This window comes from Mauremys mutica, chromosome 9 (genome assembly GCF_020497125.1).
Source record: "Mauremys mutica isolate MM-2020 ecotype Southern chromosome 9, ASM2049712v1, whole genome shotgun sequence".
Lineage (NCBI taxonomy): Eukaryota > Metazoa > Chordata > Testudines > Geoemydidae > Mauremys > Mauremys mutica.
The window spans coordinates 55,111,520-55,134,692 of NC_059080.1; the positions used below are offsets into that span (position 1 = coordinate 55,111,520).

The 23,173-nt window shown below is 43.1% G+C and overlaps 1 protein-coding gene across 1 annotated transcript in view; it reads left to right on the top strand.

Annotated features, from left to right (window-relative positions):
• Nucleotides 1-22,725, top strand: part of C9H3orf70 (chromosome 9 C3orf70 homolog) — a 41,338-nt gene extending 18,613 nt beyond the window's left edge. The window contains exon 2 of the mRNA XM_045031489.1: nucleotides 19,109-22,725. Coding sequence (XP_044887424.1) covers nucleotides 19,109-19,665 — 557 coding nt within the window. The 3' untranslated portion in view covers nucleotides 19,666-22,725. The remainder of the gene's footprint in view (nucleotides 1-19,108) is intronic.
• The last annotated feature ends 448 nt before the right edge of the window (nucleotides 22,726-23,173 follow it).

A 23,173-nucleotide genomic window follows, 5' to 3' on the forward strand; every position in this document is an offset into this window, starting at 1 on the left:
GAGCCTCTCACAGGCTTCTAATAAGGCAGGAAGTAGACTCTCTTCTTCAGCTAGGAGCAATAGAACTGGTCCCTTCCCCTTACAGGGACTGGGGGTTCTACTCAAAATATTTCCTAGTACCAAAGAAGTACTGAGGCTGGAGGCTGATCTTAATTCTAAGACAACTGAACAAGTTTGTGAAGCCTCAAAAATTCTGGATGTTTACTTTAGCAACTATAAGTCCTTCTCTAGAGACAGTGGATTTATTTTCATCCCTCTGCTTATGAGATGCCTCCTTCCATATAACTATACACCCATTGCACAGGAAGTACCTACAGTTCTCCATAGGCCAAGATCATTTTCAGTACTGAGTGCTTCCCTTCGACCTATCTCGGCCCCAAGTGTGTTTTCAGATCAGATGTGGCACATGGCTCTGCAGTACTGTCTTCAGTTTTGGATCCTGTTCCAAAGCACCCTTCTTCTGGGCCCAGGGATACTGCTCAGAAGCCACCTGAAGTGGAGCACTCATAGAGGCACTACTCAAAGAAGAAGGACATGTACTAATCCTATGCAGTAAATGTAGCTCTTTTGAGATGTGTCCCTGTGGCTGCTCCACTACCCACCCTTCTTCCCCTGTGCTTCAGTTTTTCGGCAAAGGATGACTGAGTACAGACGGAACTGAGGGTGGTTCACCCGCATACCCTTGTATAGCCTTGGTGTCTGCCACTAGGAGGCATAAGGTACATGTGTGGGTTGAGCCGGTACTGTTAGCTAGAAACCGCCAATCAAGGACTCAAGAGGCACTGTTACCCGCACACTGTAGGACACCTCACCTTTACCCTTCTGTGAGCTCAAGGCCTAACCTGGTTGATTTAGGTATCCCACCCTTTCCCATCTTGAGCTCAGGGCAAAATCTGCTCAATTTAAGTATCCACCCTTATCCAGTTCCTAGGGCTAAGGGTGTACTCTTCTGCGGGTTTGCAGGATCTTAGACCGGTGAAAGAGGCTTACACAGTAATATCGTTATCTTATATTTATTAACAATTACCAAGCAGAATACACATGCTAAGCTCACCAATCCTGACCATGCAGGTGGACTTTCCCTGTTGGCCAGGCAAGGTCAGTCTCGTCTATAACTTTGTTGTGTGTCATCGTCGTGCAGAGGAGTCTTAGCTACTCTGATCTTAGGCTGTGTCTTTGAGGTGAGTAGTTCTTCTTTTTTCTTTTTCTTTCTTCCAGGTCTTTTCTTCTTCTTTTTCTTCAGCTGGTCTCCTTTGTGGACCCCAGTTTATATAGTGAAATTTGAGTCCTGCTTAACTATACCTTAACCAATCATTTAACTAAAATATTACAAAATAATTCTTTGACCAATCTTAACATATTGCGAAATAATTCTTTAACCAACCATACCTCACCACCTTAATTGATTTAAATCTTACAAAATTAGTTATGCAACAGACAAACAATAAAAAAAAATACAGATAAATAATAGAGAAGTAGGGACCATAAAGGCAAAACAATAGAAGTATAGATTTTACAATCACAATTGTTAAGTGATTCCTTGCCAGGCAGAATGCCATCAAGCAAAATTTTCTTTAACCATCTAAAGAGATTCCTTACTTATCTGGTGATGGTGGGTACTATTAGGAGGGGTACTTTCTTAACAGCCCAATATTACATTGTTTTGATATACCGTATATATTTGATCATGAGCCGGTTCATTTATAAGCCAACCCCCAAGATGGATAAGTAAAAATGAAAAAATTATAATTATTATAATTCAGGGGTCAACAAACTTTGGCTCCCAGGCCATCAGGATAAGCCGCTGGTGGTCTGAGATGGTTTGTTTACCTCGAGCATCCACAGGCTCGGAGGTAAACCTAAGTAAACAAAGTGTCCTGGCGTGCCAGCTGCTTACCCTGATGGGCTGGGACAGCAACTGGTGAGGAAATTTTTTTGGGGGGAGAAGCTGGGAGTCAGGGGAATAACCCCTGTGACCGACCACCCCCATGACCCTACCCCAGGACCACCACACTCTCCTCATCCCATCTCTTATCTGGGGAGGGCCAGGGGAGGATGTCTCTGACCCGGCTGGAGCTGCTCCAGCAGGCCGGGCAGCGTGGCCGCATCCTGCTCTGGCGGGCCAGACTGGGCAGTGCGGCTGCAGCATGTTCCAGTGGGCTGGGCCGGGCGGCATGGCCGCAGCGTGCTCCAGCACTCGGACTGCGAGGCCACAACCTGCTCTGGGGGGTGGGGGCCAAGCGGCATGGCTGCAGCCTGCCAGCCCCGGAGCTGCAGCTGCTTTGGAGGCTGGGGGGAGAGCAGCTTGGCCAGAAGCGGAGAGAGACTGGCCCCACCTCTTCCCTTCTGTCTCTGCTGACTGTGCTGCCTCTCCTTGCTCCCTCTGTTGGGGGGAGGGGCTGTGTCCCACCTCTCCCTCTCTATACCCATTCATAAGCCGACCCCCTTCTCTGGTGCTTCCCTTTTTTACTAAAAAAATTTGGCTTATGAACAAGTATATACGGTAACTTAGAAGGAATGTGAGGATGTGACTTCCTGTGTCTTGGCTCACGGCTGCTGCTCTTCTAATATGGATGCTGGGGGGGAGAGTAGTCTCAGACCTTACAGTATGACTGCAGGAAAAGGCCTCTGAGCTTACAGCACATGCACATCTGAAGTAAAACATCCATAAGGGGAAACATCTAAAAGAAGTACAGTTACTGCATAGGGTGAGTAATGTTTCCTTATGACAAACAATGGCTAAAAATGATCCTAAATCCATATTTTAAAAACATTACCCATTGCACCACATCTATTCACCATTCACCTCTCCACTAACTTTTGTGAAGAGATCTGCTGACAAAGGAAAAAGTGTCATGGACAAATATCAGGCAGAGCTCAGTTTCAAACACTTCTTGTTAAACATTTACGAGAGACACCCAGGATTTTTATCCCATTATAAACACAACATGAACTATGTAGCCACTACCAGTCTCTACTATAACAAAGATATAGCAGAACTTAATCTCTTCCTGGACCTTTTATACACTGTGAACTCTGCTTTTCATTGAATACAGGAATGCATTATTTTCCATCTTTTAGACCAGAAGCCAAGTACCGAAAGGATAAAAGAGCACATCTTAGATATGTCCCAGGTTTTTCTTAGCAGAGCTACATTTTCCATATAAGCAGAAATGGCAAGTGTTCCAACAATCTATTTCCTGTGCATTTTCCTGGTTCAATACCGGCATCTTGACAAAGCATTGTAAGTTACAGCAAGCATTCATCAGTGGAAGTGGTCTTCTGTAGCAGAATCCTTCAGCTCATTGTGTAATTATGAGTTAAAAATATACATTAAATGGCAGATTAAAACATGTATAAATTGTTAAAGATGGGTGGGGAAAAACATCTCACTAAGGGTTTGATCCAACTCGTATTAACATCAGTGGAAAGATTCTATCTGTTTCAGTGGGAGTTGGGTTAGGCCCTGTGTCCTTGGTATAAGAACTGATGGTCCTGGCCTTCAAGATAGAAAGAGGTAAATTAGGCTTTGGTTGATTTCTTTTCCATAGAAAGGAGATGCCCTCCAGTGCAACCATTCCAGCTTTGTGTGAGGTGATATTTTTAATAAGTTGAAAGTTATTCTCTTTGAAATTCCCATATGTTTTTGTCAGTAGGCATATAGCACTGTTAGTTGGTTACATTTACAGTCATTACGTTAGAGTAAGGAGGCTAGCATTACTTGTCACAGCTTTTGTACATGATTCCTTCAGGGAGTATACCTTCTCATCATCTCCATCCTGACTGACCCTTCCTAGCTGCAGAGCTTGGTGGCCATGGCTTTCTCAGAGAGAACTGATCACGTAAAACAAACGTTTCATTTGTCTGTATGTTTAAAAAAAATCAAATTGGGCTTAAAACTAGCTGTATTTTTAAAAATAAAATATATTCACTGCTTTTTAAAGATATGCTCCAGGTGCCAGTAACAGCAGCAGACATCAGTTTATGTAGATGATTTATTTTTCATAACATGCAGAGCTCATCTGGGTGTGTGTTTTTGTATAAAGGTTTGTAGAGTTTTTTGCCTAAGGTGATTCCAACTCTCCATTATGCTATTCTTCATGGCTTGTCTTGGGATATGTTTGAACGTATTTTCAGCTACTACAAGGTCAAACAATTTAGCTGGTAATCCTCTCTTAATAGAATAGCCACTGTTTCCCTCTACCCTGAAATTAGTGCCAGCGTGGCAGATTTCAGAGACATATTGTGAATTATGCCATTGCTAGCAGCATGCAGTAACAAACAGCCAACATCTCAGATAACACCTGATCTGTCCCCTACCCTCATTTTGATTTCTCAGCTTTTCTTTCAGAAGAGTAATTTAGACTGGTGCACCCCCTCCCCCATATATGGGAAAACAAGGCTGTTGACTCAGTCTTTAAGGTCAGATCCTCTAGTCTGACCTCCTGTACATTCCAGGGCACAGAACCTCACTCACTCACTACTGCAATAGACCCACAACCTCTAGCTGAGTTACTGAAGTTGTCAAATCATGATTTAATGACTTCCAAGTTACAGAGAATCCACCATTTACTCTGACCAAAGTAATAAAGTTTATTACTTTGAACATATAGATGGAAATTCAAGACTTTTCCCTATATATCTTGTACCACAGAGTGTGTTTTACTTTTTTTATATTTGAGTGCAAAGAAAAGACTCCAAATGTAAACACGAACGTGAATTCAGCAGTTTTGATCAGCTGCCCATGTATGTATCAAACTGCGTTAGGTTCACAATGCAAAACACTAATCAGTGGATTTTTGCTACTTTGTTAGCAATGGTCAGAGAGAACTCCTGAAGCCGAGGACATTATTTCCCATCTAAAGTGAACAGTAATTTCCCGAACAAACTAAACATTCCAGCACGCTGTAAGTCTTGTCTTGCTCTCTCCCTTTCCCTGCATTATACATTTCCCTGCATAGACTTATTTTTTGTTGCTTATTCCATCAGTTTCTCCCTCTTTCTCCTGCCCACCCTGACATCCGTAGCTAAGGCTTGGAAAAATCTAATAAACATCTAATAACCAGAGAATGAAGCCTACTAGCCAAAGTCAGATACAAAAAATGGGGCTGTCCCCTCCACTGGGAAGGGGCATCAGCCAGCTGTGAAGCTAGCCCCCTGCTCCCAATTCTGGGATTCCTCACAGTGGTTTCCTTGGACCCAGCTTGAGAGTTACAGCTTTTGCATTGGCCCCTGGCTTGTTAGTGTCTAAGTATAAATGCCTCCCATGTGCTCTGGCACTAGAAAGGAGAAGAGTCTATCCTTCCGTACCCTAGGTTACCTGGCCAAGGCATTGATCAATGTTACCCCATATTCTCAGCCTCCCTAAGCTGGAAGGATACACAAGCTTTATAAAGTCTGTAAACCAAGTCCAATTTCAAGAAAAAAGAAAATTAGAATAACAGAATTGAAAAATGAGTGTTGGAAATCAAAGTAAGTGAAGGACTGTGACTGAAGAAAGACAGAGACGTCTGTTGAAACATAGAGCAACTTTTATACCAATTGTTGCATAACTTAAGGCATTTTCAACCTTTTCTGTTCATCTCTTGCCTCCAGATCCCAGCAGAACTCATTTGGCAACAGAGAAGCCCTATACAGGAAGTTCTTCTTTCATATGTGACATAAATCTATCAGAGAGACAAGGTGGGTGAGGTACTATCACCAACAGAAGCTGGTCCAATAAAAGAGAGAGACGAGCTTTAGAACTTACACAGAGCTCTTCTTCATGTATGAGATAAGCGCGAAAGCTTGTTTCTCTCACCAACAGAAGCTGGTGCAATACAAGATATTACCTCACCCACTTTGTGTCTCTAATATCCTGGGACCAACATTGCTACAACTTCACAGCATAAATCAGTAATGGCTAGCATGTCCCTTCACCACAATACAACTCACTTTGTTAATGCATTGAGAAGCCTGTGGTGGCTTTTTAATCATGTATAGAGAAGATGGGGGCATCTAAAATATTCCTTCTTTGTTATTTTCATATCATAACCACTGTAGTTTGTAGAAATCTTACTGAGATAGGTCAGCCTTACAATATCCTGGTGTGAAGTCTCTGCTTAGAATGGGGAGATTATAAAGGAAGGGTAGAAATTTGTAATGTAATTTAATTTTTTGAAAGTAAAAAATATGAGGGAAAAATGCATGACTAAGGAGCTTCTTTGGTTATCTACAAACAAAAATGGAGCCTTAACGTTTTTGACCAAGAATTCCCTTTAGGATTGGGCCCTTGTATTTGAACAATGACAGTGCTAGAAAAGGAAACCCAGACAGTGCAAACCAAACCTCTTTATACTTGGTGATTGCCCAGAATCTTGGACACCATAGATCAGTCAGGCCACTCATTATTATACTGTAACTACCGTCCTAGTAATCACATGTTGTGTATATATAATAATTGTTGAAACGGATCTTTAATGGCCCACAGCTGGGCGGATTGTTACTGGTACCAGTGAAAATTTGGAAACAGTATGCTTAATTTATTTGAGTATTTGAGTAATTTATTTGAGAAGGAATCACAAAAACAGTAAGGGTTATAGAATACACATCTCCCTAATAAGCCTTAATTCCCCAAACATAAAATCTCAGTAACAATGCTGGCCTTACACAGTATCCTGATTGGCAAACAAAGCAGGTATAGCTACCAGTCCTAGATGGAGACTTCTTGTCTTCTCTTCTTCTCCCCTCTCAGGTACTTGGTCTGTCAAATGTCCCCTGAAGCAGGCTCTTGGTTATCCCAAGGCCTTCTGTCTTACAGCATCATGAACCTCTTCTGATGTTAATTGGGGAGCTAACTAATTTACTCTGCTTACGTATGACTCCTCGTTCTCAAAGGAGTCACAGGTCCCAGAAATATGCCCTGTGGGCGTTTCATTACTGGTTTTCTCTAATTAATATTTTAGAAGGGGGCTGCAAAACGGAGACAGACAAAATATCAATTGATGTTTACCCTCTCATCAAACATTCACTTGAGCCCTTAGCGTGAAGCCATTCAGAGGGGTCATTTTGACCCAGGTCAGCCTGTACCAAGCTCACTGATAGCATGTTTTTACGTTTTCTTTACCTGGTGAGCTTGTTCTCGGCTGATATATTTCAAAGGTCGATGCTGAAACATACACAAAGATAGAGCCTTTATTAACCATTCAAGTGCAATTTTAGCACTTTCAGTAAATTTCCACATCATCTGTCTGATGCTAAGAGAATCCTGCCCCCAGAATCCTCTAGCAAATTCAGACGTATCAAGTCATACCAAACTCATGCTTAGCACATTCATTCATATCAGCCACAGTAATTCACAATAAAATGGCACCATCCCAACAATAATATTTGAGATGTAATTCTCTCAAAGTACTTTACATAAAGGTGGGTATTATCTCTGTGGGTTTTAGCTCTCAGATGTTAACTGACTTGTCCAATGTCAAACTGAATTGGGTATAGAATGTGTGTTTCCTGATGTTCCAGTCCCCGCTCTAAGCGTATTAAGCTGTACTGCATTCACCGTGGTTTTTATCATATGACATTATTTGGCTATATTTATTTAGGACTATGCTATCCTTTTCCTCAAACAAAGTGAAGAAAACCACATATAGTTCAGAAAGTCCTCTGAATGGAGCAGGAGCCTGACGAAGGGGTTGGCTTAGATGTGGGCATCATTCATGGACACCAAAAGAAAACACAAAAGGTGTGTTGGCCTACACAAGGGGGAACCACATTCACATTCCATGTGTAGTATGCACATTCCAATAATATCCTGTGTTCCCTAATCCTGGAATTGTAAGGCACACACACAGTGGTTGAACTTTTTGGAAAAACCTCCAATGTGTCCCCAGAGATGTTAATTTTTAGACACTCCCTATCCACTTGCTGTGGCATGGGGACAAACACCATGATTTTGGAGCCCTGTTACAGGCACATGCTGTATGTTTGTATTAACTAAAATAATAAAGTATTCTGTGTTTTCAGAGGACAGGATCCGCATTTTGAGATACTTACACTTTGGCAAGCCAGCCAGGAGGGGTTGTGAGCTTCTGGTCCCTGAAGCTGGAAAACAACCCCTCCAGAGAACAGAACCTAAAAAGCTATACATCTAGCACCTGCAAGTAGGTATAGTTCAGGGGATGTACTGAGCACAGGAAACAAAGATGGCTAGTGCTGAGCTGGAAAATATATGCATACAGATAGAGAGGCAGTTTTACCAGCTATAGACTGACTATCTCATTATTTGTGATCACTTAAATGTTTCAGGAGAGAATTGAAGCAGAGTTATAGGAAAGACCTGGTTAGCTCTAATTAGATATATTAATCAAGTCTCTGTCACTGGACCTAACCAGTCGGCCACTAAGGAAGAAAACCGGAGAGAATGCAATCCCAGCAAGAGAGAAACAGCAGTACGAGCTCTGCAGTGTGCAGCCCTGCTACAAATGGAGTTCAAAGTGACAGGACAGATTGGCTGTTTGAATCAGAAGGTTGGATGAAGTTTTTCTAGTGCAGATAGGAACAAGACCATGAAGTGGCTATGCAGAACCTTGATGTAATGGAAGCAGTGGTTAAAGCAATTACCCCGGGAACAAGCCCTTGGAGTTAGATGGAAGGAAATAGTACCATGACATTACCAACGCTGAGAATTTTAAGATCCTACTGTGAAGTGATGGATGCAACTGAACTGTATTGTAATCTTTCCAGTGCTGCCCAGGGTCCTAAAGATACACCTCAGGATTTCCTGGTACTTGCTTTGGATTTGTGACAGAAAGTACTGCTTGCGTCACAGGAAGCCGATTCCACTCTGAAATATGATCCACTCCTCGTGCAAAATATGTTCCTTCTTTCAGTCTCCAGTGGGCTGCAGAATAACAACATTCAGACTTTACAATCTCTGAACTATCTCCAAGATAGCTCAGTCACAGGTAAAGCTCTTTTGGAGAAACTAAATTCTGTAACTGGCAGGAAAAGAGGAAAAACACAAAGTAGCAAGAGAGGCACGAGGAAGAGCTGAAGACCCAATGTACTACAACAGGTCTTTGTTGTTGGTGAGCCAGACACTGACGAGATCGCAGCACCAATTTAAAAACAAACCAAAAAAAACCTTGTGTCAGCAACTTTATGGATGAGATTGGAGAATTGAAGAGCAGCCTAGCAGAGGTAAGAGCTACAAATAGAGATGGCTGTTATCAAGCTGGTTCTGAAGGTACCCCATCATGACAGAAGGAGACCACTCCAATCCATCCCACAGAAAGCTCTTCAGAGGTGAGGCCATCCCAACTGCTAGATGGGGGGCAAAGGTGATACATGCAACCACTGTTTGCGGTGTGGGAATGAAGAGCGCTACTAATCTGGATATCATAATGATACCCCATGGAATGGACTGGAAGGGAAACTATACCCAGTTGCGCCAAAGGGACCTCAACGGACCAACCAGGCCCAAAGATCCCACCGAGAGACAGTTGCCATAAATAAGAAATTGAGAAACCCATGGGACTATTAGAACTAGACATAGAATCATAGAAATGTCAGACTGGAAGGGGCCTCTATAGATCATCTAGTTCAGTCCCTTGCACTGAGGCAGGATTAAGTATTATCTAGACCATCCCTGACAGGCAGTTTTCTATCCTGTTCTTAAAAATCTCCAGTGACGGAGATTCCACAACCTCCCTAGGCAAATTGTTCTAGTCCTTAACTACCCTGACAGTTAAGAAGATTTCCCTAAACCTCCCTTGGTGCAATTTAAACCCATTGCTTCTTGTCCCCATTGCTTCTTGAACCCCCAGAGCGATGCAAGTTTCAGCGCTGTAAAGTGGCAGTGTAGCCAGTGCTACAGCGCTGGGAGCTATTCCCCTTGCGGAGATGGTTTTATTACAGAGCTGGGAAAACTGGAGCCACAACTACACAGCCAAGTTAAAGCGCTGTCGGCTGTGATTACTACAGTTAAACCTAGCCTATTTTACCCATTTGTACTGAATGCTTCAGCCACTTTCTTACTGGTATGCTGTACCGGCCCGTACTGGCTTACTTTCACCTGTTTTTTCTAGACCTTGTAATCTTTTTTTTTTTTGTTGCTGTCCGCTGAACTTTCTCCAATTTTCACATCTTTCATGAAGTGTGGTGCCCAGAACTGAGGCCTTATTGGTGCTGAATAGAGTGGAAGAATTACACTTACAACACTCTTGTTTAATACATGCCCAAATGATGTTTGCCTTTTTTTTCTTTTTCTGCAACCATTTTACATTTTGACTCATAATTAGATTGCGATCCACTATGACTGCCAGATCCTTTTCTTCACTACTCCTTCCTAGCCATCATTTCCCATTTTGTATTTGTGCAGTTGATTGTTTCTGTATTTCATCCTATTTATTTGACTCTTTTTTTCTCCAGTTTGTCAAGATCACCCCAAATCCCTCATTCCCAGCCCCATCCCAGAGTCTGCACCCCCAGCCAGAGCCTTCACCCTCCCCCCTGCACCCCAATTCCCTGCCCCAGCCCTGATCTCCCTCCAAAATCCTTGGTCCCAACCCAGAGCACACTACTACAACCCAAACCCCTCATCCCCACCCCCACCCCCACCCCAGAGTCTTCATCCCCAGGCGGAGCCCTCACATCCCCCCACACCTCAACCCTCTTCCCCATCCCAGAGACCCCTCCCACACTCTGAACCCCTCAGCCCTAGCCCAGAACCCCCTCCTGTACCCCAAATCCCTCATCCCCAGCTCCACACCAGAGCCCGCACCCCAAGCTGCAGCCCTCAACTCCCTGCATCCCAACCCCCTATCCCAGCCCAGATCCCGCTCCTGCACCCTAAACCCCTAATTTCTGCTCCCATCCCGGAGCCCTCACCCCCTCCTGCACCCCGAGCCAGCCCAGTGAAAATGAGCGAGTGAGTGAGGGTGGGGAGAGCGAGCGACAGAAGAAGGGGGATGGAGTGAGTGGGTGGGCAGGGCCTCAGAGGAGGGATGGGGGCAGGGGCAGGGCAAGGGTGTTCAGTTTTGTTTGAGTAGAAAGTTGGCAACCCTATTTGATGCCTTTTGAATGGGGTTAAAGCAGCGGCACTGTGGGACACTGGTGCACAGGTGTGCATAGTGCCATGCACATGGGTGAAGGAGACCCTTCCTAATGTACCAGTAAGGGAGCTCCTGGGGTTGCTTGAGAGAGATCAAAGCCTGAGCCTTGCAGCTGCTACTGGCACCCCCATTGCCTATGACAGGTGGGTTGAAACACATTTTCAGTAGCAGACCCCATACTGCTCACGGCTCAGGAGATGGAGATTCCTGTTGTGTACAGTGTCATTGATCAGGTTGTTAAACAGCATTGTCAGGAATGGCCAACCCACCATGGTCATTTGCCAGCAGCTCTTCCCCATGTTCAGCAGAAAACAATGAATGTGTTGGTACTCTTTCTGAAGGCACCAAAGTCCAGGGACCTTGGTATGGTAGGAGTAGGGAAATGTGGGACATAATACACTTGAAATGTTGGGCTCAGAGACCAGCAGAAAGACAATCTAACAGCCGTGGCTGAGCCATTGATTCAGGGTCAGTGGCCAGAAGGGTTAGAGCTTAGGGAGATCCTACTCCGAATTCTCCAGGGGTCTTCACGTTAAGTCAGTATTCCCATCAGTTCAACCTGCTGAATGGTAAAATGTCCAGCCAGGTGTGCAGTGAAAACTCAGTGAAGGGCAGTCACTGTCCTTGTTCTGTGAGGGAAAAAAACTAAAAATAACCAAGACAAAGCAGTTCGATTTTGCTTGTATGTGCATTAGGAAATTTCATCACTCAGTTTTTATTTGGGCAGACATTGATGGCACAATGGAGTTGTCTGTCAGAATTACACACACTGCAGTGAGTGGTGGTAGACTATTGGGTAGAAGTGTGTGTTGTTTTTTTTTTTAATCTGGATTTTCTTTGGTATAATAACCTTAAACTGTGTCCTTTGTTCCTGATTTTCTAGTGTGGTTAGCTTTAGAAAACAAACAAAAACCTACTGTGTGTAAACTGGAGCCAGCCAATATTTTTCAAATTAAAAGTTTCTTTTTTTTTAAAAGTCCTTTTTTGAAAATGAAACTTTTCACCAAAAAATCAATGTTTTTGAAAATTTTTGTGCCTTTCACAATTAAAAAAAACCCCTATTAAACACACAATTGAAAATGTTTGTTCACCAAAAATCTGGTTTTAGGTAAACTAAAAGTGTGACGGTCATTTTGAATGACAAATATCAGGGCCAGAATTGTGTAAACACTTTTGAAACCCCCATTGGGTCTGTTAAGATCTCTTCTAAATGAAAATATGTAGAATTTTTTTTTTGCAAAACTAGTTTTTCACTTTCAGGCTGGCTCATGTGATCGCTTCTGAAAAGCCCATTGTGTTTTCACTGGTAGCCCACGGCAGTGGACTCGGGGGCAATTGCAGAAGTGCTTGTTTCGCCATAATTTCTGTCTGGCTGATGCTAAACTGCTGGCAGGAATGCTGAATGCACTGGACTCAGGGTTTGTGTGGTGGGAAGAAACCATCTTTCTTGAGAGCAGAGAGAGAGGGAAGTCCCCCTCTTCCCTGCTCCAAAAAAAAGCAGCAGGGAGCAGCAAGAGAGCAATGGATAGCTGCACTGGAATGCCCACAAGCCCCTAGAATCAGTGAGCAGGAAACCCTGGATGAAACAAGGTTATCTCATCCCACTGCCTGGGGGCCTCATATATCTGATCATATGTGAGGATTTCCGTTGGGGGTACAACTCTCAACACAAGTATGTGAAATCTATGAGTGGGACATATCCTTCCTGTGAGAAGGATCAAAGAGAAGCAAATGTGGGATGCTGGAGGCAGCTGTCTCAGTCTCTTTCCTGTCTCTATGCCCATGTCCAATGTCTGTTAGTTCACTGGTTTGACTGCTTCTGGAATCCTGTGCCAGTTCTGGTGCCCAGAATTCAAGAAGGATGTTGATAAATTGGAGAGGGTTCAAAGAAGAGCCATGAGAATGACTAAAAGATTAGAAAATATGTCTTATAATGATAATAGATCGAGCTCTTTGAATCTTAGCTTAATAAAGAGAAGGTTAAGGAGTGATTTGATCTACATGGGGGACAAATATTTAATAATGGGCTCTTCAATCTAGCAGAGAAAGATCTAACACAATCCCATGGCTGGAAGTTGAAGCTAGACAAATTCAGACTGGAAATAAAACATTAAATTTTTCACAGTGAGTAATTAACCATTGGAACAATTTACCAAGAGTTTTGGTGGATTCTCCATCACTGACTATTTTAAAATCAAGTTTGGCTGTTTTTCTAAAGGATCTGCTCTAGGAATGATTCTGGGGAAGTTCTCTGGCCTGTGTTACACAGGTCAGACTAGATGATCACACTGGTTCCTTCTGGCCTTGGGATCTGATGTTACACTCCACAACACTCAGTGCTGGGATGGCTACAAACGATCCAGTCATGAATTCCACTGCTGGTACCAGGCCTAGCCCTGTACCAGGACAGGGTTGAAGTGAGGAGAGTTTGGTGTGACACTGTTCCTAGTGATAATTCACACCCTTGTAATGCATTAGGGCTTTTGAAAAGGATGATCAGGATGTAGGCCAAGTTGAGAGTTTAAAAATATACATAAATCTCCATGACTCCCAGCTTGTACAGAGGTAGGAGACTGTTTGCAAGACCTACTAAACCATGGATGAAGCAACAAAGAGTCCTGTGGCACCTTATAGACTAACAGATGTATTGGAGCATAAGCTTGGATGTGTCACTAGATCCAGCTCTGTGTCTGCTAGAGGTGGCAATATTAGGCACTCCCTGCCCTGGCCGGTTGGATTGCTGTGGTCTGACACTGTTCTCACACAGAGTCCTAAGTCTCTGCTCTGCGCAACATGTGCGCTGTATGTTTGCACTGACTGAAATAATAAAGAATCCTGTGCTTTCAAAGGACAAAATCTGCATTTTGAACCATGTTAGGCAGTGCTGCACCTCTTCATCAGAAAGTCATCCAATAACTGTATTTCCTCTTAAGCTACATCTTCACAGTAAGAATAAGAGGAAATGCCTTCCATTCACTTTGAAACAGTCCCCTTGCTCAAAAGCCCCTCCTGGTTAGCAGCCTCAAAAGGGCAACCACCCGTAATCTGCTAACAAATGGCTTATGGTAGGCCCCTGTTTAAAAAAAATTCCCAAAGCAAATATAGAAATCAAACTAAATATAGCTAGAAACAATCCAGCTAGAGAGGCTCCAGTGTCCTGTAAGTGGGAGATTTTTTTGAGATTCAAATGAAATACATTGCGAAATGTGTGTTTTGGTTCTAGTTTTGACTAGTGTGAGTTAAAAGTCAGGGGAGGGAATATCTGGGGCAGACAGTGAAAACATCAAAGGCCTGCTTTGCGGGGAGCCCTGCTCTATTGTATACTGAGCTCATCATAATTTTGAGAGACGCTACAGAAAGTGGTATGGATGGTTAAGCCACAGGACTGGGAGACTTCTAGACAGTCAAAAAGAGCAAGATGCTAATGAGGGGAACTGCAACAAAAATCCATGTCTTTGATATTAAATTTCTTGCTTACACACTCGTAAGCGAATCCACATGTTCCATAGAGTCTCTATGGATAGAAATTTCATGCTCTAGTAAAAATATAACATTAGGGATCTATTATCGACCACCTGACCAGGACAGTAATAGTGATGATGAAATGCTAAGGGAAATTAGAGAGGCTATCAAAAATAAGAACCCAATAATAGTGGGGGATTTCAATTATCCCCATATTGACTGGGAACATTTCACTTCAGGACGAAATGCAGAGATAAAATTTCTCGATACTTTAAATGACTGCTTCATGGAGCAGCTGGTACGGGAACCCACAAGGGGAGAGGCAACTCTAGATTTAATCCTGAGTGGAGCACAGGAGCTGGTCCAAGAGGTAACTATAGCAGGACCGCTTGGAAATAGTGACCATAATACAATAGCATTCAACATCCCTGTGGTTAGAAGAACACCTCAACTGCCCAACACTGTGGCATTTAATTTCAAAAGGGGGAACTATACAAAAATGAGGGGGTTAGTTAGACAAAAGTTAAAAGGTACAGTGACTAAAGTGAAATCCCTGCAAGTTGCATGGGCCCTTTTTAAAGAGACCATAATAGAGGCCCAACTTCAATGTATACCCCAGAGCCTTTTGATTCCCGGCCGCGGCTGGGATTTAAAGGACTCTGGGCTCCCCTCCGCTGCGGGCAGCCCAGAGCCCATTGAATCCCGGCTGCGGCTGGGATTTAAAGAGCTCTGGGCTCCCCGCTGCTGCGGGCAGCCCAGAGCCTTTTGATTCCCGGCCACGGCTGGGATTTAAAGAGCTCTGGGCTCCCCGCGGCTGCGGGCAGCCCAGAGCCTTTTGATTCCCGGCCGGTGGACATAGTGTACTTGGATTTCCAGAAAGCCTTTGACAAGGTCCCTCACCAAAGGCTCTTACATAAATTAAGCTGTCATGGGATAAAAGGGAAGGTCCTTTCATGGACTGAGAACTGGTTAAAGGACAGGGAACAAAGGGTAGGAATTAATGGTAAATTCTCAGAATGGAGAGGGGTAACTAGTGGTGTTCCCCAAGGGTCAGTCCTCGGACCAATCCTATTCAATTTATTCATAAATGATCTGGAGAAAGGGGTAAACAGTGAGGTGGCCAAGTTTGCAGATGATACTAAACTTCTCAAGATAGTTAAGACCAAAGCAGATTGTGAAGAACTTCAAAAAGATCTCACAAAACTAAGTGATTGGGCAACAAAATGGCAAATGAAATTTAATGTGGATAAATGTAAAGTAATGCACATTGGAAAAAATAACCCCAACTATACATACAACATGATGGGGGCTAACTTAGCTACAACGAGTCAGGAAAAAGATCTTGGCGTCATCGTGGATAGTTCTCTGAAGATGTCCACGCAGTGTGCAGAGGCGGTCAAAAAAGCAAATAGGATGTTAGGAATCATTAAAAAGGGGATAGAGAATAAGACTGAGAATATATTATTGCCCTTATATAAATCCATGGTACGCCCACATCTCGAATACTGTGTACAGATGTGGTCTCCTCACCTCAAAAAAGATATTCTAGCACTAGAAAAGGTTCAGAAAAGGGCAACTAAAATGATTAGGGGTTTAGAGAGGGTCCCATACGAGGAAAGATTAAAGAGGCTAGGACTCTTCAGCTTGGAAAAGAGAAGACTAAGGGGGGACATGATAGAGGTATATAAAATCATGAGTGATGTTGAGAAAGTGGATAAGGAAAAGTTATTTACTTATTCCCATAATACAAGAACTAGGGGTCACCAAATGAAATTAATAGGCAGCAGGTTTAAAACAAATAAATAAAAGGAAGTTCTTCTTCATGCAGCGCACAGTCAACTTGTGGAACTCCTTACCTGAGGAGGTTGTGAAGGCTAGGACTATAACAATGTTTAAAAGGGGACTGGATAAATTCATGGTGGCTAAGTCCATAAATGGCTATTAGCTAGGATGGGTAAGAATGGTGTCCCTAGCCTCTGTTCGTCAGAGGATGGAGATGGATGGCAGGAGAGAGATCACTTGATCATTGCCTGTTAGATTCACTCCCTCTGGGGCACCTGGCATTGGCCACTGTCGGTAGACAGATACTGGGCTAGATGGACCTTTGGTCTGACCCGGTACGGCCTCTCTTATGTTCTTATGTTATGTTAAACATTCGCTCTGGTATCTGACCACCTATGGTACTTTGCCTCTGGATCAAAAGATTGTAACTTAGTGCACACCAAGGCTTGGCTGAGTGCACACAGTCCATTGCTCATGGTAGGGAGTGCACCCCTTCAGAACAAAAGTTATGCGGATGTCCGTACAGCTCAGCTGTGGTAGCTTAGAGTCCAGGGTACTTTTAGGGGAAAAAAAGATGTAGGATAAACAGTGCTCCTTCTCCACCTATGGTGGATGTCGCAGTCTGAGCTGCTCTTAAGCACATAATGACTACTTTGCTTCACTCCTGCTTACGTAGCTCTGCTAGGTTCTAAAGCACTTGGGATACCCAAAGGATTCTATTAGATGTGTACAAAAAGGGGGGTTCTTACCTACTTACAGCTCTGGCATTAGAAATTTAAATAATTTACAGCTTATTTTTTTCTTCTTAGGTAACCCTTGTCCTTGTGACTGTTCTGTAATTGAGCTTTATAGTTTGTGAAAGTCATAGTAAGACTTAACCCTTTTAGAAGGTAATTATGTAAACTAAATGCTGCATTTTATGGTCCTTTGAAGTAGTCTCAGATTTCTGTCTTTCATAACAAAGTACTGGTTTTCAGTTCTTTCTCCTTATTTCTTTCTTTAGCATAGCTTTACAGACTGCCTGATCAATTCAGCATTGGAGTCCTCTATACCAGTGGTCCCCAATCTTTTTGGCACCAGGGACCGGTTTCGTAGAAAAAAAAATTTCCGCGGACCTGTGGGATGGTTTTGGGACGATTCAAGCGCATTACATTTATTTTTGTACTTTTATTTCTATTATTATTGTAATATATAATGAAATAATTATACAACTGACCATAATGCAGAATTAGTGGGAGCCCTGAGCTTGTTTTCCTGCAACTAGACGGTCCCATCTGGGGGTGATGGGAGACAGTGACACCCGAAGTGTGTTGCTTATGTCCAGTCTACTCCGTAATCTCGTTTTGGTTGCTGTCACTGCAGAAAACCCTGCTTCACAAAGATAGGATGTTGAAAATGTTTATCAGGGGACAGGTAGGGGGTGGGGTCCTGGGGGAAAGCTGGGGGGGTCTCAGGAGGGGGCAGTTGAGGACAAGGAGAAGGGAGGCTTAGATAGGGGCTGGGGTCCCAAGGGGCAGTTGGAGCAGGGGTCTTGGGACGGAGCAATTGGGGGACAAGGAGCAGCGGCATTTAGATGGGGGTGGGATCCTGGGGGGCAATTAGGGACAGGAGTCCCAGGAGAGGGGTATCAGGGGACAAGGACCAGTGGTGTTAGATAGGGGGTTGGGGTCCTGGGGGGCAGTTGGGGCAGAGGTCTGGGGAGGGGGCAAACAGCAGCTGCGGGCCGGGATTCAAACGGCTCTGGGCTACCCGCAGCCCTGGGGAGCTCTGAGCCCTTTAAATCCCAGCTGTGGCTGGGAATCTCTGCGGGCAGCCCAGAGCCCTCTGACTCCCGGCTGCAGCTGAGATTTAAAGGGCTCTGGGCTCCGCCACTGCGGGCAACCCAGAGCCATTTGATTCCCGGCCGCGGCTGGGATTTAAAGAGCTCAGAGCCTTTTGATTCCCGGCCGCGGCTGGGATTTAAAGGACTCTGGGCTCCCCTCCGCTGCGGGCAGCGCAGAGCCTTTTGATTCCCGGCCACGGCTGGGATTTAAAGGGCTCTGGGCTCCGCGCGGCTGCGGGCAGCCCAGCTGGGATTTCAAGGGCTCTGGGCTTCCCGCCGCTGCGGGCAGCCCAGAGCCCATTGAATCCCGGCCGCGGCTGGGATTCAAAGGGCTCCCCTCGGCTGCGGGCAGCCCAGAGCTCTTTGCTTCCTGGCCGCGGCCGGGATTCAAAGGGCTCTGAGCTGCCCGCAAGAGCTCTGTGTGTGCTCGGTTCGCGGCCCGGTTCCTAACAGGCCAGGGACCGGGACCGGTCCGCGGCCCGGGGGTTGGGGACCCCTGCTCTATACAACCAACATAATCCTATTTTCTTATTACATAGCCAGATAATCAAAATGCCATAGGCATTCCCAGAGCTTTGGAGTTCCCTTGTTGTCTGCCTTAAAATTCCATCTACTAACTACACAGAGGCCGTTTTGAGACTAGCGAAAGGGAAATGCAAATATACTAACAAAATGAACTCATTTTGACAAAGAATAGACTAATTAATGTTAAAATAATTCAGTTCATCAAAGGAAATATCTGTCAGAACTGATCCCTGTTTATTAAAGGACAAGATTAATGTGAAATATTCTTCATAGGAGTTTTCTGACTGCTTTCTTTTGTTTTTTAAACCAGTTTGGTGAAACACCATGTATTTTTCTTCTTTATTGATGAACTAGTAATAATAGGATGATATAATCTGTTTGTAGCAATTATGGTTTTTAACTGTTATTTTTATATTCCCTATAGGTAAATATGTCTATCAGCCAATGACTCCTGTGGAACAGCTTCCAAGCACTGAAATACCTATCCAACCTAGGGAATCCACAAACACGATTCAGATCTCAGTCTCACTCACTGAACACTTCTTGAAGTTTGCACCTGTCTTCCAGCTGCCGTTACCCCCTGACTCCCCACGATACTGCACAATTTCTGACCTCTTTATCGACAATTACCGTGTGAAATGCATCAATGGGAAGATGTGCTATGTCCAGCGGCAGCCTCCTGCTGCGCCCCATAAAATGAAGCCTGAGGAGCTTGCTGTTCGCAATGCCTTAATTTCAAAAGAGAGCAATAAACCAAAAATAGATCACTGCTCTTCCCCTTCCAGCTCCGAGGACTCTGGGATCAACGCTGTTGGGGTTCCCTTTATGGAGTCGTGTGATGAGGACACTGAGGAGGGGGCAGAGCTAAGTTCTGAAGAAGATTATAATCCAGATAGCAGTTGGGAGCCAGATGAATGCCCCCTTCTGTCGCCCTCACAGTGTGAACTGGAAGTGATCGAGACTATAGAAACCACCGTGTGACACGCCGTGTTAGAATCAGTCCCACATACACTAACCAATATTGCTTTTATAGCATTTATATTTGCTTTCTTTCTGACAAGTCCTTTTTTCCAGTGCACTTGAGACTTTTCAGCCTCCTCACAGAAGAGCAGTAACAAGACTTGCACATCAGTGAGTTAGTTATTTGAATAACTAATTCTATCAATTAATTTTAATGCACTCCCTCACTAATCGGATCTCCCACTTCTACATTTAAGTGATGATAAAAAAATTATATGGCTTTTATGACAAAGTGGGCCTTATCTTAGTCTGGGTCACTTCCTTTGCAGTTAATTGTAACAAGAATTGCACCCTCCTGCTGTTTTCTTCTGTCGGGACATTTATGATGTACTTTCACAGCACAGGGGGCATTACAGAGCAGCATGGGGAAGGTTATGCAGTTGGCCTGATGGCCGAGAAGTCTTTATTCTCTCCTTCTGTCACACAAACGCATACATCTGTGCCCAGTTTGGAGATCCGAGGTACTTCCTCTGTTCTCCTGCCAAAGGCTCCCCGGATATCTGCACTGGAGAAAGGAGTGTTCTGTGATTCCTTTCAAACCCTATCAGTTCCCCCTCTTCCAGCTGATAAGAGAGCAGTGCAAAGTGCCTCCTACCCTCTTCCAGGCTATGCATAATGCATCCACAATAGCTAAGCTCCTGCTAATGTAAAAGCTAGGGACTGAGCTGAACTCCACTGATGAGTGAATTGTTTTGCTGCCAATATATCATTTAGTCAGAGCCAGCCATTCTTTCTTCTGACGTAAACAAAAAAGAACAGCGCTAGTTTTTGTTTGTTTTTATTTTAGGTGGAGATTTCGGTTGTAAAAAAAGGCCACTCCAGATTTAGCTGTGAAGTGACAGCTAAAGGAGAGAGAGCTCAATCAGAAATGGTTCCAAAATAACACGAATGTTCTGTGAAGAACCATCCTGCATTGAAAGGGGGTGGGATAGATGAACGAATAGTTCAGTTCTGTCCTTTGTCTGAATATTTGCATCCTCTTTGGTTTGATTAGGATTTAGTTGAATTGGTCCAAACTGTTGCCATTGCTAAGACCAAGTCTGAATCTGTCTGACTTTAAGGTAAACGCTAAAGACAACAGATTGGGGTGAAGAGTTGCAGGACAGAAAATGATTAATTGGTCTAACACTTTTCCTCAAGCCCTTCTTCCTAATTTGATCTCAAGTGTTTTTATGCTATTTCCTCCAAATTTAAATTTATTGGCACTGATTAGATGAAAATCTTGATAAACAAGGATTATCTACCTTAACTAAGACTTTAAAGTCCCAATGTACATGTATTTGTTGTAGAGTTGTTAAACAATACTGGGTTACAGTTACCAATAGTCGTGCTATTAAGAAATACACGTCTGTGACACCTTAGTTTGTCTGTGTGTATTTTAGCTGGAGAATGATAAAGAGGTACTCTCTAATCAGTTCAACGGTTAGACACTGATGGATTCTAAATCACACTTAAGCAAGATGGTAAAATAAACATTTTTCTGACATGCTTCAGTCCCTTGACAACCTCTAAATGTATTGTTCTTCTTTGAAAAGTTCTGTATGACTGAACCAGTTAGGTACAGTTGTAATAACAGTTCTGCTTCTGACTGTAAACATAGCCTTGTTGTAATTCTTTTGTTTGCTATTTACCTTTCAAAATTATTGGAGAGAATAAGGATATATAAACGTACAGATTTAGTTATCAGTACTAGAATCTCTTACTCTATGTTGTAGAATGGAAAAATCTTTACCACTGTATCCTGACTTATTGCTAATTTTTATACACTTTGTAATCGACACCTTTAGAAAATATTTAGACTACAGTGTGTGTGGTAGAAATTTAACATGAATTGTTATATAAAGTAATGTACTTTTTGACTAAAATAACACTTTGAGAGGAGAAATAATAGGTTTTATAGTTTTGATGAAGTATATAAACAGTGCAATGCTTGTTAACCAGATGAGGAATTCGGCCCATGTGCATGAGCAGATACAGTCCTACCAGGCACTTCAAGAAACATGCTGTTTGGTTGACATTTAAAGAAGATTGTAGAAAAAGCTATTTAAATGGGATTTTTTTAATTGTTTTTTTTAATATGGGATTTATCTTTCTTGGGTAACCAGGGTTTTTACTTTGGTGTTGTTCTGTCTTAAGCATTCTCATAAATTAGTTTTCTTCTACCTATGGAACTCAATTAATGCTATTGAATTTGTAGTATAATCCTTCAAATGTAATTTGAGACTCTGAAGAATCTGAAAATCTGTCATCTTGTGGCCTGCCTGGCTGATTTAGCCCCCTGGAGGGGTTCTTCCTGTTGATGACTAAGTGTATTTTCAGGGATCTAACATTGTCAGAGGGGCCCTGCTGGAGAGAACAGTGGAAATCATTACAAATTATATTTTGGGGTAGGAACAGAATATTGAAAAGGGCAACCTGAGACCTCAGTCGTCTGAAGGGGGAGACCTCCCTTCTTCCTTTGAACTTACGCAAACACGCCTGCTGTCAGCAGAGCTGTAATAGTGTCTAGTGAAAATTAGTCAGGTAGTCATGACTAAGATTAACTGGTGACACAGATTCCATATCATCATTGTGCCAGGATACATCTCTTTCCAAACAGTTAGTAACTACTGTGTCAGTCTCTTTACCATGATCTGTTTAAAAGTCTTAAGCACAATGGGCTAAATCTTAACTTGTATTACACCCTATAGAACCCCATGGATTTTAGTGGAGTGCTTGGGGATAGGGAAGGGCAAGATTTTGGCAAATGTTTTAACAACTAATTCTATAATACATTTCTCAAATTTATGTTCAGTTCTTGAACCAGACTCTGAACAGATCGCTCTGTGTGTATTACTTCAGAAAAATACTACTTTCTTAAATAAATGTGATTTGTTTTCTTTTGCACAAGCACAGATTAAGGTAGATTTCTTTTACAGAATACCTTTCTGATATCAAAGTTATACGTTCTAATTTGGGTGACCGAGGAGTGTCCTATTTCAGGTGTATGTATTTCCTCTTTAATAAAATACTTAAACCATTGAAGCACAGCTTGTCTTAAGTAACTGTGTATCCTATATATTAGAGTGAAGTGTTTCACAGTTTTAAAGTAACAGTCACTCTGACTCCAATTCAGCAAGACATCTAGCTTTCCGGACAGAAGTAGCTGTGTTGAAGTCACATGCTTCAGTACCTTGCAGCATTGGAGCTTCGATCACAAATATTGTCTGAAAGTTTAAACAACACAAGTTCTGACTTGAATTTAAATAAGGGAGACCATTATTGGATACTGGTGTCCATGCTTCCAAAAGGATGTTAACAAATTGGAAAGGATTCAGAAAAGAGCTACAAGATAATTTGAGGTCTGGAAATCATGCCATATAATGAGAGAGTAAAGAAGCTGAGTCTATTTAGTTTATCTAAGGCCTAGTCTACACTGGGGGGGGATCGATCTAAGTTACGCAACTTCAGCTACGTGAATAACGTAGCT